Source organism: Betta splendens, chromosome 15, assembly GCF_900634795.4.
Source record: "Betta splendens chromosome 15, fBetSpl5.4, whole genome shotgun sequence".
In the NCBI taxonomy this organism is placed as follows: domain Eukaryota; kingdom Metazoa; phylum Chordata; class Actinopteri; order Anabantiformes; family Osphronemidae; genus Betta; species Betta splendens.
The window spans coordinates 18,329,231-18,343,960 of record NC_040895.2 but is presented as its reverse complement, the minus strand read 5'-3'; the positions used below and the strand labels follow the sequence as shown (position 1 = coordinate 18,343,960).

The following is a 14,730-nucleotide window of genomic DNA, read 5'->3' as shown; positions in this document are numbered from 1 at the left end:
GTTAATGAACGTGTGAACATTCACACACCAGCGTTGACAGGGACTTTGTTTTATTAAACGGAGCTTTGTTATTGACATCATCACAACAACAGCAAACAACAGAGGAAAAGTCCGTGTGAGTGAATGATTAACTGTGACGTGACCCAGACGTTCGCCTGTCGTCAGCGCAACCGCGACCCCTGCGGCAAAAAGCGGCCAAACAATCAGGAATCACGTGAAACACAAGTGGTCACAGTTTGCTTCAAGCTTTAATTAAACCGCGAATTAAACGAAAGGAACTCGACCAACGTCACGGCAGCTCCAGGTGAGGCCACAATCAGCAGGACGTCACAACCCAGGGACGCATTGGATCCACACGGAGCTGTTAAACTAAAGGACGGCGTCTGAGCGGAGGCTGAAACACTGGCCCCGTTAATGTTCCAGGTCGGTTTTTTACGCGTTAACGAGGGACCGCGTCAACCGGATGACCGACTGGTTGGTGGTTGGCGCTCGTTATCCGTCTCGTCTTCACGTGATCTGAACAACGGTGCTGCTGCTCAGTAAGTAAAGTGCGTCACTAACGTCCACATAAATGTACAGAAGTCGAAGCGTTTTTTTTGTGTTAGTGAAGAACTTTTGCGTTGCTTTTAGGTTCAAGCTGCAGTGACCGGTTTGTCCAGTAGATGGCGACAAAGCTTCTCTGAACCGAACAAGCTGTTTAATGAAATTCGGTTAAGTGAGGAGCAGACGTAAATGGTTCTATTAAGAACAAGGGAAGGTTTGAACAAATAACAAGGGAGGCAGGGGAAAAGAACAAAACCACAAAACCGCTTCACGTTTATGAAAAACGTCGTGTTCTTCATGAATTTTTTCAGTTTAAAAGCTGTAGAACACGGAACGTACATGTTTCAGTACGTACGGTGAGTGATGCTTGTGATATTAAAATGACGTTTATGCCAATGAGCACAGGAAGTGTCTGTGCTTAATTACCGTTGGGAGAATTTCAAGTAGCAAGCTGAAAACCCAGCAGCTTCTGGATCAGGTCACAGGAGGTTGAGCCCCACCCCCACCTCCCCCCGGAAGCTCAGCCGACGGCTGAAACGCCGCTCCTGCAGGTCGGCGTACGTCTGTTCACACAGGAAGTGCTCTGAGGTCACCGGGAGGTCACCGGAGGTCAGAAGGCAGACGGCCACGCGGTCCGAGAGATAAGAAAGTACAGCTCGCCTGAGTCGGGACAGTCGGACACGGAGCCACGCAGAACCGTTGACAGTGAGTGGAGCTTAGAACCAGCGGGGGGTCAGAGCGATGATGTCATGATGTAACTGAGTGTTTGCAGTCGCCTGCTGCATCACTTGATCATGGAGGTTTTAGCCCCCATCATCATACTGCAGACGACTCAGAGATGTTAATGGAGGAGGGGTGACGCTGCTTTCTTCATGGATGAACCCGGTTTCACCACATGAACGGACTCGAACCCGGACCCTGTGACGCTGCTTTCTTCATGGATGAACCCGGTTTCACCACATGAACGGACTCGAACCCGGACCCTGTGACGCTGCTTTCTTCATGGATGAACCCGGTTTCACCACATGAACGGACTCGAACCCGGACCCTGTGACGCTGCTTTCTTCATGGATGAACCCGGTTTCACCACATGAAGGACTCGAACCCGGACCCTGTGACGCTGCTTTCTTCATGGATGAACCCGGTTTCACCACATGAACGGACTCGAACCCGGACCCTGTGACGCTGCTTTCTTCATGGATGAACCCGGTTTCACCACATGAACGGACTCGAACCCGGACCCTGTGACGCTGCTTTCTTCATGGATGAACCCGGTTTCACCACATGAACGGACTCGAACCCGGACCCTGTGACGCTGCTTTCTTCATGGATGAACCCGGTTTCACCACATGAACGGACTCGAACCCGGACCGTGTGACGGGCTCCCGTCCAGCCGTCTGCTGTGGTTCTGGCTCCGTCCTCATCAGGGTCACAGTGGGAAGCGCCTGAGTCATCATTGCGTAAGCTTTTTGTCTTCGTGCTTCCCAGTTCAGAACAATTGCTGAACACAGTTTGGGCCGGGACTGGCTTGATTTGGCCTCGGATTGTGTTTCTGAACGAGTTCCCACAGAAAAACAAAAGCAGAAATCAGACAATCGCTGTTTCATTTGGTGCGTGACGTAAGAGATGCTTTGTATTGAGGCCACACAGAACCAAAGCGGTGACGGCCAAATCGACCGGCTTCATCGTCGGAACCAGAGTCTCCGTCTGCTCTGATGTGACCTTTTGGACTCTTGGCTGGTAGATTGAACAGACCAGAACCGGGCCGTGTCTGCTGTGGCTGGAGGATGGACGTCTGTTAAACACTGGACCAACGTTTAGCGCTGGATCCCACGTTAAACCAGTCGTCTGTGACTCAAACATGGGAAACTGGATGTTTGTTTACAGTGACATTGGGTCCTGGCTGGGGGTCGGTCCCAGTCCAAGCAGCTCTCTGTCCTGGGATTGGACCCGGATATAAACAGTTTGTCCCTGGATCGTCTGATTTCCCAACGGACGGACAGATTCCAGCTGAGGAATGAGAAGCTCCCAGCGCAACACGGCGCTGCCCGGTGTTTATCACCGGTTTGACCCGTTGATACCTGGTTCTGCTGCTTCTGGAAGAATGCGTTTAGTGTTTGGGTCAGCGATGATGTGAAAAATACTGATCCTGATTCCTTTCTTTGTGTGTCTCTCAAACCCAGAACCTTCAGGAGTGAAGTCCAGGCCTGACCCAGCTGTGTCTGGGCTTCACCCCATCAGAGCCCGGTCCACAGTTCAGACCAGAACCTTCACGAGCGAGGTCCGGGGCTGAACCAGCTGTGTTTGGGCTTCACAAAACTAGGGCTGGTCCACAGCCAGACCAGAACCTGTAGGAGCGAGGTCCAGCTGTGTTTGGGCTTCACCCCACCAGAGCCCGGTCCGCAGTTCAGACCAGATCCTTCTACCAAGAAGGTTTGATGGTCGTCCTTGTGCACCTTGGCAGAACTTGGCAGAACCCCTGTTCTGGCTTCGTGGTCTTTATAGCCCGGACCTTAACTGAGATGAGGCCTGTGGACTTGTCTCTTTTTGATCACTGTGACTTCCTAGATGAGTCCTGGACTCGGACTATTTTGGCCTTCGTTGCTATGGCAACGTTGTGTTGCTGAGGCTGGAGGTCTGAGGACTTTGCAGCAGTCTGATTGTTTTGCAGACGCTGGACACACACGCAGCAGGAAGCGGGTCGGCTCGAGACGCCGGCTTCTTCCACGTTTCCTGGTTTCCTGGTTTCCTGGTTTCCCCTCCCAAAGCAAACAACAGGCTCTGAATTGGGGAACAAAGGCCCTGAACGAAGACGCGAGCGCGTGTCGCACATGTTTACCTGCGTCCTCCGATCAGTGCTGCCATCCTGCAGGAAGGAAGATGAGTGTTGGCACATCAACAGACAGCAGGACATCAGATCTGCTGGCACCACTGTGTACGAGCCTCTGATTTCCCAAGTGGCCTGTTACTTAAAGTTCTGGGATCCGGTTTAACTCTGTGGTGAAGCTGCTCTAATTTTAGACGGAGCCAATTGAATCTTGTCTGAATGTGGACGGTCACGGCATCATCTCATTCATGACGTTGTTACAGTGATGATGATCTTTTTTCATTCCTCTACAATCTGTGTGTTTGCTTTTGTAGATTCACGATGTGTCCTGAAACTGCCCAATTACCGCTCTGGCGATTGAAGGTAGGAAACTTTGAGTCTATTTTGATCTGTGTCAGTTTGGATCTATTTGATCCGTCCACGCCGAGCAGAGGATGTGCGTCTCGTTCCAAAACAGAAACATGTTGAGACAACAGGGAAACGGGCAGCGTCTCGTTAAAGACTCGTAATCACTGACGTTCACATGCAGAAACAACAACAAAGGACACAGCGGCAGCGTTCCCACAGTGCTTAGTGAGGCCGCGGTGGCCGGACCCGGACGGGACGGGACATCTGAATGGTAAACAGCCGTCCTCCCCTCAGGATGTGTTAACGATGTGCATGTGAACAGGCGACGCAGAATCTGGCAAAATACAACAAGTACAAACCAGCAGAAGCAGGACGCTGCTAATAAGAAAGCGAAGGAACGGCTCCAGGACCGAGGGGAGCTGGATCAGCGCTGACTAGAACAGGTCCATTTAGGAGCAGGTCCACTCTTCCCTTTAGAGATAAATGAGTTGTCAACCTTTTAACTGGCCGTGTCTTTAACGAATCCTTTGACATTTGTTTCAGGTTTTGTCTCAAACTACAGGCGACCAAATTAATAACAGGACACAACGAGAATTTATTAACATGCATGTGTTTAATTCTGAGCAAATATTTCCTGTTTCTGCTTTATCAGCCTGGAGGATCGTAGCTGGTTCCTCTTTACAGCACAGCTTCAGCTCAGGAATGTTGGTCGTCATTGGTGACGCAAAGGTCGAGACTCAAGCATCACAAGCCTTCGTCTGATAAAACTCGGATCTGTGATTACGAAGTTGTATTAAATGATGAATCTCTTGTCTCTTGTGTGAGACTCTTCTAACCTATTCACGCTCTAATGGATGAGAAAGGCCTAATACTTGAGGAATGTAGTGGAGCAGATGTGGCGCAGAACAGGGCCCCACTGGACCTGATGCTAAAAGAGTTTAAAAGCTGATCATTAAGTTTTTATTATTTAGAAATTGATTGGACCAAAAAAAAATTACTTTTGATCCCGAATAGTAATAGAAACACGTGAACAGAACCAGATGAGGCGGCATAAGATCAATATGCTTTAATAATAATCAGTGGAGAAACACAAACGTCTCATCAGGTTAATTCCTCCGTATAGTTGTAATAACAATGATAACAATATAAGATCAATATGTATTGTAGCATGATAGAAATGTAGCTAATATACGTGTATGACACTGACAAACAGAACACAGTAGCTGAGCCTGGATCCCGTAGCAAAAAACCCTGTTACACAAGACAAATGACAGATTTGTCTTAAAAGAACAAATGTGCAATAAAAGCGTGAAAGTCCTGGAACGACTGCTCACTTGAGTTTAGGGTGAAGCCTTCGAGCAGCACAGTTTGTTGAGATGAACCCACCTTTGGCATCTGTCTCCAGTGTTTAGTTCTGGTGCTTTTTTAAAACATTTAGATTTTGTTTTAATAATTCAGCTGTACAGAAATCCACATTTCCTCCTTTTAGCTCCTCCTGAAAGCCTGTCGTTGGGACGTTGGCTCCTGGGCTTCTCCTCTGTGCCGGCCTGGATTCCAAAATCGACTTCCTGTTGGCCAACTCATCGCACATACGTTACCACGGGTAATACTACAGCATCCAGTTTCACTGAATCCTCAAATCTGTTCCAAAAACGCAGTGATCCTCATCGATTGAGACCAAAACATGCCGAACACTGAAGGAAACGCCACGTTGGTTCTGATGCAGTCAACAAACTGTGCACTTGAAGGGTGAATGAGGTTTGTGTCACGTTAAGGCACAATACAGCAGATTAATAGGAAGCCAAGCAGAGAACATCAGAAAACCGTTAGTGGATCCGAGCCGAGGGCTTGATAAAAGTCCTGAAGCACCGCTTTACACATGCAACTGGAAACCCAGGCTCATGTGGCAGCGTCGCCTTCTTTACATTATTTAAAATGCTACAAAGTGGCATTCTCTTGAATCTCAACCTTTTTAGTTGTTTTTCTTAAAGCAGAAACAAACAGTACTGGCCAGCAACAGAGTCCATAGATACGTTAGAATAAAACACAAACAGCCACGACAGCCAAAACGGCACTGAGCCGGTTCTGATCCACTACAGGGAAGCGAGGACAAAGTACCGGGACACAAACACAGTCGCTTTAAATACGTAACATGTACAAAGCTCTCAACTCATACAGGAAGTGGTCACCACACAAAGACGACAAGGACGGAGTGAGAGTAACAACGGCTGATCTCACGTTTGGGTTCAGTTTGGTCCCACTCGAATTCTGTCTGAAGGCTTCGTCAGTGGCTCCGACGGTTCTCTGGGGCGTCCCCACATCCCGCAACCGCCCTCCTTCGCACGTCTGAACGGCCCAGTTCCATTTAAAGTCCAAATCCACATGCTCTGCATTTCAGTCGGCTCTGTGATGGTCAAGGCAACGTGTGCCGTTCCAGGCAGACATTGGTTCCTACTGACTAACAGCTGGTGTGTCAAGTGTTGCTTCATGATCCCCCCCCCCCTTCATGTAGTGAATATTAATCAGCTGCTATTTGTCGCAAACATTCATTCAAGCATGTGACAAAGTGTTTGTCTTTGGATTTCAGATTTCATGTTTAGTCAAAACAGTTTGAATGTGATGTGGGAAAATCACACTTGTTCCCAGTTTCTCACATTTGAAGGACAAACGCTGACTGTGCACAGAAACCAATAAACTGCCTGGAGGTGTACACGAGAGGCAGAACAGTGGAACCATTCACGCTTCACTTCTCTCTATCAGCTGCATGGCGGTGAAACCTCAGTGAGATCCACGTTGGACTGAAGCCAAGCGGAAGTGCTTCAAACCCTCACTGCAGCGAGGTGAGCGTCCAACCTGCATCCAGGAGCCAGGCTCCGCTTCAGTGAGAGCTCACTGGCCTCTGTTACTGTTCCGTCAGCGGTTAGTTCAGTGACCGAGGCTGTAGAAACTTTAGCTTAATGATGCACAATAAGAAACAATAGTGAAAGGAGCTGATATGACAGAAAAGAGGAAGAGGGGAAACAGAGTAGAGCAACATGTAGCAGTGTCCAGTGTTTCTCTGGTAGCGTGAGGAAGCAAACAGCATCGTGTCCCCTGGATCTGGACTCAACAACATGGGGATATCTGGTAAAAGCTATTATTTCAGTTCAACAAGTGAATTATAGATTATATTCAACATAATATAAAGCACAAAGTAAAATGGACCCAAATCGATCTAATGCTCACTTAGAAAGCAGTTTGATTGACTCCAAATCCTCCAGAATTTAGGATAGAGTGGAGTCAGAACAGGCAGAAATGGGTATCATCGTTCTGATTCGAAGTCTCAAATGAAACCAAACTATGAAAACCGTGGAGCTGTAGGTGTTGGATCTGATCCACTTGATGTTATAAGTCAACGTAATACTTTCTATTCTGTCACATGGAAGATACGTAACATAACATTACGTTACATAAACTAAATTTCATATTATTCTAACTAGATCGTTATAATTATTCATACAGACATTTCTGTATTCTGGTTTCATGTGGATTATTAATTTAATCCCTTCTGGCCTTTGAAATTCTGAAAAATCTAAAAAAAGGAAAAAGCTCTCTCAAAGTTCTGAAGCAAAGCAAAAGCTGGGAACAGTTGGCTTTATAGCAGCTAACGGGAGCGTCTCCCCTGGTTGAATTCATGTGGGGCAGCTAATTAAAGTGCTGGAGTCCAGATATTGCACTGCAGTGATTTAAAGTCATCTTTGGAAGGTTTAGCAGAACCTACGAGTCCTCGGCTCCTATTGGGTTCAAAAATGGCAGCAATTCAGAACCAGGTCATGATACCCATTTGTTGCTTGATGGACAGGATCTACATAAATGGGCTGCTTGGAGTAAAAGAACAGTGAAGGAGACTGGGTCTGGTTCTAGGCCCGTTAGGAGCCTTGGTCATCGAATCCCACTGTGCCAAGTCTGACACAGCTGCTAGTTGTGGGTGTGGGGTTGCAGTGTGGGGGCTTAGCGCTGGTCCTCTCATGGCTTCACGTGAGCCTGTCCATCCGAACCTGATCACCAGCGATACCTCGCCGTCCAGACCTTCAGATCGGTCCATCTTTTCAGAATCGTGTTGTTGTTTGTGTCATTGCACAGCAACTGTTCTACACTGTCAGCTTAGAAGCTGGGGGTACAGGTGTGAGTGGTTGACCCTGATATCTTCACGTGAATAGATTGTCTAGGTACAGAACTCTACAAAGGACAGGGAACAGCACGTGGGCCCGACCTAATGAGCTAAATAAGGCTAAGGCAGGATGTGGTTACATGAATACCAGTTCCTATAGGTAGCTTAGCCTCCGGGCACCTACGAAGCCCAGAGGAAGGAAGGTACAGAGGTTGAGTCTTGGTCTGCGGCTGGGGTGGAAGGCGGGCTCTAGGTGGCCTGGTCCAGGGCTCTCAGCAGGTCACAGCCCTGGAGCAGGTGCAGGTTTCCCTGCAGTGGAACGTTCACCTCGCAGTCGTAACGGGTCAACTCCGGCAGACAGCAGGTCTCGAAGGAAGGGCCCAGCAAACGGCTGGCTATACCTGAGGAGGAAAACGTGAGCAGCTCAGTCAGTAACTCGACCAGAACTCATCGTATTCATACAAATGCTTCATAGACATGAACACAAACATTTGCCGTCAGGTTTGGCCACGTGAATTTTTCTGGCAGCTACTTTCTTCAGTCCTTCACTACTCATCCAAGGAGCATGATCTGGGAACATTGACTGGAGACTACAGACCTGTCCTTCGGATTGGTTTCACTTCATCAAACTGGTTATTGCCTTTATCAGGTCTAGAGGACGACGATGTGATCTCCAGCCAACGTTCCCCAGACTAATGAGGTTCCTTGAATGAATGGTGAAAGGCTTCAGGCCAGATGCTGTGAGGCAACATCCAGACGACATCACCTGGATCATGATGATCTTTCAAACCATCTTATAAATAGGAATTCAGTTGACGTCACCTTCAGACTTGCTGGAAGGCAGCGGGTTATACTCTCTGAAGCAACAGCTCTTTTGGGGAAACATTTTCTTTGCACCAACGATCCCATTTCCTGGATGCTGAGACTTCCTGTGTTGTTGCAGAGAGCTGAGACACGAAGACACGTTGCCCGGTGCCATCCTGCCCATCCCCAAGTCTGGGAACAAAAGCAACACATGCAGTTGTCTGGTGCGTAACGGCGAGATGAGAATGCGATCGTCATCACAAATACCTGCCAGGGATCCTGCGCTGAGGGAGCGGTCCATGATGCCACAGCCGTCCCTTCTCATCTTCTTCCACAGGACTTCTGGTGGCTTGCATTCGGCCTGAAACACATCAGCACCAACGTAAAGTCTGCATTGTGTTCCTTAATGATAAATGAGATTTACTCTCAAAGCTTCACTTACTGCCTGCACTCTGTATTTTTAGTTTCCTACTGAATATTTGAAGGTAAATTGAGATGAGATCAACCAGTCATCCATAACTGAAGACTTCCCGCCGTTTGGGAACCTGCAGTAACTCACCACCATCTGGTTGAAGGAGCGCTTGATGCTGTTGCTCACGGCCAGTCTGCTTGGACTCATGTCTCTGTAGGCTTGTACGAAGCGGTCAGTGGACCTGTAAACAAACACACCGTTAAATGGAGGCAAGCGAACGCACTGAAGTCTAATAAGCAGTGACATCACCTCTGTTTCTGCATGAGGTGCGTCAGGCCCTGCTGGCAGGACGGACGATCGTCCCCAGACAAAGCGTCTATCCCATAGGCCTTGCTGGCTCGTGCGTGTTGCTGGTATGTTAACAGAGGGTCTGGAGGCCACTGCAGGTTTTGCCTGCCCCCCATGGAGGACAGAGGGGTGCTGGCAGGCGCCTGGTACGGTGGATTCTGCATGCGTCCCATCATGTAGGCCTCCGTTCGACGGTCCATGTTCCTCTGGCCGGAGCTCCTCTTCTCCCCTGACGACCAGGACGCCGGCTGCTGGGGCGGGTAGTGGGCCTGAGGGTGAGGTGGCGGCGACAGGGGCTGGAAGAGGCTGGCAATGTTGCTGAAGCTCTGTGGGGTGGCCCGGTGGGTTTGGGCCAGGCTGCCGCTGCTCCCCAGGGGTCCGGCTGAAGACGCCTCGATAGGCTCCGACTCTGGCATGATGGGATTCAGCTGGAAGTCTTCTCCGTCCATGGGAATATATGGAGCCAGCGTCTCCAGGTCCATGTCACTCTGGGAAAAGAAAAGCATGTTTACCAGCAGGAGCCTGCAGCTAAAGGCAGCTTTAACTCTTATCATGCATGAACATAATCTGTGCTGTGAGCTGCCATTTAGGTAAAACACTTATTAAATGTGCCGCTAAGACTATTGTGTCTGAGCAATAAAACTATGACTCAATAACTGAGAACTACCAACTGGACTAATCTACATAATCCACCACTTGTGATGCAGAAATACAACAAGTACTAATTTAGCGTGATGAAGTTGTTTACAGTAACAGACCTCTGTGTCTGCAGAGCCGCCGCCGCCCTCGGTGTCCAGAGCAAACAGCTTCTCCGTGAGCTCCACCTTCAGGTCGGACTCCACAGAGCTGTAGTAGTCACCTGGGCTGCTGGGCTGCAGAGGAACCAGACCACAAGAGGGAACATACGTAAGAGAGGCCAGAGCCGAGCTTCCACAAAGGCACCATTCACCACTAAGAGCCTGCTCCTTCCAAATGTCCTCCCCCGGTTCTCTCACACGCGGTCCACTGACGATGACCTTTCACCAGCATGAGCCTGGCTCAGCACAACACCCAACTAATTAACAGTCCTCACCGTGGAGCAGCTGCTGAGGCTCGGGGTGGCGCTGTCTGGGGGCAGACTCTGCTGCACGGTGAATGGGCTGGCGATGCCGGCCATGTCCACCGGCGCCGGAGCCGGGGTCTGACCCGCTGGGGGGGCGGCTTGGTGCTTGTCGCCGGCCCAGGACGGAGGCGCTGGAGGGAGCATGGCCTCGGCTGACACCTGGGCGTATCCTGCCGGCTGCTGGGGCTCATCGAACTCGGGGCGACCTGCAGGACAGGGCAAAGCTGTGATGTGGTTCTAGGCTGACTGACCCCTCACACACTGAGCTCAGGAAAATACACACCGAAGTCGAGGGAAATGATGGTGTCCCCAGGCGTCGGCGCCAGCTGGGCCAGGTCCTCCGGTTCCTCCTTGAGTTTGGTGAAGAGGGCGTCTCCGGACTCTGCGGTCAAACCTGTGAAGAAGCTGTTCATGTGATGCGGCTTGAACAGTGACTCCGTCTGCTCCAAGGAGAAGATCCTTGACTTCTCCTCAATGTCACTGCAGGTTTGGAGACAGAGGGTGAGATGAGGCCAAACGCTTAACACAAGAATCATCAACGGAGCAGAAATGAGGCGGCAGCTCCACCTGAGGACGTAGTTGATGCACACGATGCACTTGGCTGGGGAGTTCCGGCTGTTGTAAATGACGGTTCCCTGGGTTTCCACCCAGACGTAGCCTCCGGTCTTAGCCAGCATCCGGTACTGACCAGTCACGGCCTGACCCTTGGAGCACACTGCACAGAGAGAGGAGCGCTGAGGACGTAGCATTTGGTCACAATTACAGTCCGTGAACTGAGCCACTTGTCCATGATGATATTCAGGTTGACAGCCAGTGGTCACAGGCAGCTTTGTTCCGTCCTACACGTTTATTGTTGTGGTAGAAGCCAGAGAACCAGCCTTCACCTACGTCACCATCTGCTCCTAAATGTTTGTGCTTCTGAAAATGACGACTGACGCTCATTGACCCCATTAGTTTCCTCTCCCTCTACATCCAATTGAGCTGTGTTTAGTGGCTTCAGGCAAATTAGAGGTAAACAGGTTTTGCTGTTCATCTCCTGTGTTTGAACATTGGCTGTGATGAATAACTCAAACTGGGTGAATCCTGGCCCTGCGATGGGCTGGCGACCTGTGCAGGGTGCACCCTGTCCGTCGACGCAGACAGATGGGACGGGCTCCAGACGCCGCATGGGAACAAAGGGTAGAAAACGGATGGATGGATGGATGGTAAATACTGGTAAAGATGTGAGAACGCTCCATGACTGCAGGAGCTTTGTTCCGTCTCTCATCTTCCCCTCATTTGTTTTGAATGTATACACGTATTTATTTTGCTGAGGCTGCGAAATGAGCCAAACCGACAGATTTGGGACGTCTGACTAGGAGCTGAGGAGGAGAAGTGCTGGCTGAAGTCCAAAGTCCAGCGGTGGCGTGGGAACGGAGCAGCACTTTGGTCAGAGAGAGGCCGTGTGTGCGTCTGCAGCAGGCGCTGATCGACAGGCCGCTCACAGCTCGCGTTGGCTGTGAGATAGAGGCCTTCGTCACGACGAAGACGAGGACGAGCAGCTCACTCAGCCGCTCCAACACATCCACTGGTCCGTAAACGGTGCTGATGGTCGGGAGTCAGTCTGCGCTGTTATCGATCCTTTGAATCAGACTCCAGCTTTTTGTGTGGGTGTCGGCTGCGTTTGGAGCAGAGTCGACCTGAGGGAGGCGCTTTTACAGCACGTCTCCTCCCGTCCTGATCCTCAGCAGAGCGACCGACTGAACGGCCGACAGATGACCTCAGCAGGTCGTCAGCGACTTCAGCTCTTTAATAAAAAGCATCCTATCACCAGCCTCCTGCTCTGCACACGTACACGTCTATGGACACGCTCACATGCTGCTAACGTGGTTGTGACGTGTGAGGAGGAGAACATCAGGCAGCCTCACAGAGCGTGTGTGTGTGTGTGCGTGTGTGACTGCGCGTGCGTGACTGCGTGTGCGTGTGTGTGTGTGTGTGTGCGTGCGTGCGTGCACATGCGCTCTCACGGTTGTGGTGGCTCTTGGTGACGCTGTCTGAGTCCAGCGCGTGGTAGAGGTCGTACACGGAGCGTCCCAGCAGGTCCTCAGGAGTGTAACCCATCAACTCCGTTACCCTGCAACACATTCAGAGCAGGATTTTATTAATTCCATCAAATCCTGCTCCGTCCTGAACTTCAAACGACTTCACACATGATTTGCAAATCAAACAGAGGCGGACGCGCGTTCCCTGGAACGGCTAATCTCTGTCTGTCACTCCATCACGAGTTCAGGTTGTTAGTGAGGATTTACTTTCTTCCAGTAAACACTGCACTGCATCACACAGACTGACACCTGCTGCAGATGCAACGACTCTGACTCAGGGTGCGTTCAGTTCGACTGTGTCTGAATCTGCACCAAACAAGCTGAGAACATGAGCAAAGCTCCGCAGGACGCGAGGCTTCGAGGATGGAAAATCAAAGGGTGAGTTTGACCATTGGAGTAGTTACAAATCAACCAATTAATGATCTTCATTTCAACTTCATGCAAAATTTATGATGTGTTGTCAATAATTGCTCATGTTTTAAATGTAATTAAATTAAATAAGATTCCACTGCCCCTGATGTGTTTGATCACGTAATTTATCCTCACATTTAACTTGATGGTTTGTTATAAATGGTGTAAATAGAAGCTGAGGTTTTGTCGTCTCATTAAAGGATGAAGACCAAGAGTTTGTAATGAAGACGTCTGAGAGGCAGCGAGGAAGAGGAGCTGCGTCCTCGCACTCTAACGGTGGCGGCTGCAGCCTCGGCCCCGAGGAACGAGGCGGATCCGCTGCAACACGACTGGCACCACGCCCCACGACGGCTTCTGGAGGCACTGGGCCGCGTGTGTGCGTTTTGTGTGCGTTTTGGTGTCATCACGTGTTATTACTCCGACACAGACGCCTTACGTGCAAACAGCTACGTGGCGATGAAGCCTCCTGTCTGTTTACAGCAACAGGCGGGTGTCTGATCTGGGACGACCTTCCTGCAGCTTCGCTTCTTGATGATTCAGCTCGTCTCGAGCCTCGTCCCTCTTCTCTCTGTCCCAGAGCAGATGCAAAGAAACTTTCTGTCTCTTCCCTAATGAGTCCAAGTCCCTGCTGCCGCGTACAATAAACTCATTTGCGTAATTGGAGAGAAGATTTGCACCAAGCAGGGAAAAAGAAAATGGGTCCTTGTTGTAGAGTGGTCACGCACGGATGTGTGCACGAAACACACAGAGCACAGATTTTCTCCAAAGGGAACCTTTGTCCTGCGTGAGCAGCTTGATAAGATTACAGGTCTGCGTGGACCTGCTTGTGTAACTCAGACCTCTCCTTCTGGTGCCAGTTGGAGGAAAGGACCGCAGCGCTCGTTTGGCCTCTGGACGCCGGCGGGACCGGTCATTCGCTCCGTCCGGCTCCGTGGCACCGCTCAGACGCTGCGGTGCATGATGGGACGTCAGGGGCAGCTTGAAGGCGCGTTTATGTGCAGTCAGAGCTTCGTCTCCAGGAGCATCGACAGCCGGTTTAACGGGAAGAAGCTGAACTCGTTTAAAGACACAGTAAAAAGTCAGAGCCATTTTAAAGTCCGGCTTCTGACTTCAGGCTCCACAACGTGGTTTAGCGCCACAGACTCAGCTCAGTGTGTGCAGTGACTGCTGTGCCGAAGCCGCGCGGCGCCCACCTCTCGTCGCAGTAGGTGAACTTCATGTCCATGCTGTGGCGGCTCAGGAAGGTCCTGCTGTCCAGCGGCGCGTCCATGTTGGACGGGTGCGGGACGGGCTGGCACATGAGGACGGCGCAGGCGAGCGGCGGCTCCTGGGCGCCGCAGAGGACTCTGGGAGCACAGCTGCTGTACAGCTTCAGGTGTCCGGTGCAGTGCAGCACCTGGAGGAGCAGCAGAGAAGCTGGAGGTTCATTTCTGTTTCAGATTCGAATGTGAAACCTGCATCTATTTTTCCAGCTGATTTAATCTTTTTGCATTTTTCTGATTTATTGGTTACTTTAACCTCCTCTGGATTATTGTGCACATAACTCAGTCATACAGGGAAACAAGAGCCTTTGGCTAAGAGTTTACAGCGTGTTCACCTTTTCAAGCTGTGGTTCGAGGCCCCAAACTGCTCATTGCCTCATTTTTCGGGGTCGTGAGTCAACACGTTATAAGCTTCATTCAGTTGCCTGAAGCCTCGCTGGTG

At 50.4% G+C, this 14,730-nt stretch overlaps 1 protein-coding gene and 1 long non-coding RNA gene across 3 annotated transcripts in view; one reads left to right on the top strand and one right to left on the bottom strand.

Annotated features, from left to right (window-relative positions):
- The first annotated feature begins 500 nt into the window (after nucleotides 1–500).
- On the top strand, nucleotides 501–4,530 carry LOC114870739 (uncharacterized). Its single transcript, XR_003788415.3, has 4 exons — nucleotides 501–539; nucleotides 3,685–3,733; nucleotides 3,900–3,989; nucleotides 4,371–4,530. It is a non-coding gene; the product is annotated as an uncharacterized LOC114870739 (long non-coding RNA).
- A 2,774-nt stretch (nucleotides 4,531–7,304) lies between these two features.
- Nucleotides 7,305–14,730, bottom strand: part of LOC114870735 (endothelial PAS domain-containing protein 1-like) — a 50,699-nt gene continuing 43,273 nt past the window's right edge. For both annotated transcript variants that reach the window (XM_029175774.3, XM_055502721.1), the window contains exons 6-16: nucleotides 14,220–14,422; nucleotides 12,541–12,647; nucleotides 11,102–11,249; nucleotides 10,818–11,014; nucleotides 10,505–10,740; nucleotides 10,191–10,304; nucleotides 9,394–9,920; nucleotides 9,232–9,325; nucleotides 8,940–9,033; nucleotides 8,691–8,864; nucleotides 7,305–8,269 (exon numbers count right to left, since the gene is read on the bottom strand). In XM_029175774.3, the coding sequence (XP_029031607.3) occupies nucleotides 8,118–8,269; nucleotides 8,691–8,864; nucleotides 8,940–9,033; nucleotides 9,232–9,325; nucleotides 9,394–9,920; nucleotides 10,191–10,304; nucleotides 10,505–10,740; nucleotides 10,818–11,014; nucleotides 11,102–11,249; nucleotides 12,541–12,647; nucleotides 14,220–14,422 (2,046 nt within the window). In that variant the 3' untranslated portion in view covers nucleotides 7,305–8,117. The remainder of the gene's footprint in view (nucleotides 8,270–8,690; nucleotides 8,865–8,939; nucleotides 9,034–9,231; nucleotides 9,326–9,393; nucleotides 9,921–10,190; nucleotides 10,305–10,504; nucleotides 10,741–10,817; nucleotides 11,015–11,101; nucleotides 11,250–12,540; nucleotides 12,648–14,219; nucleotides 14,423–14,730) is intronic.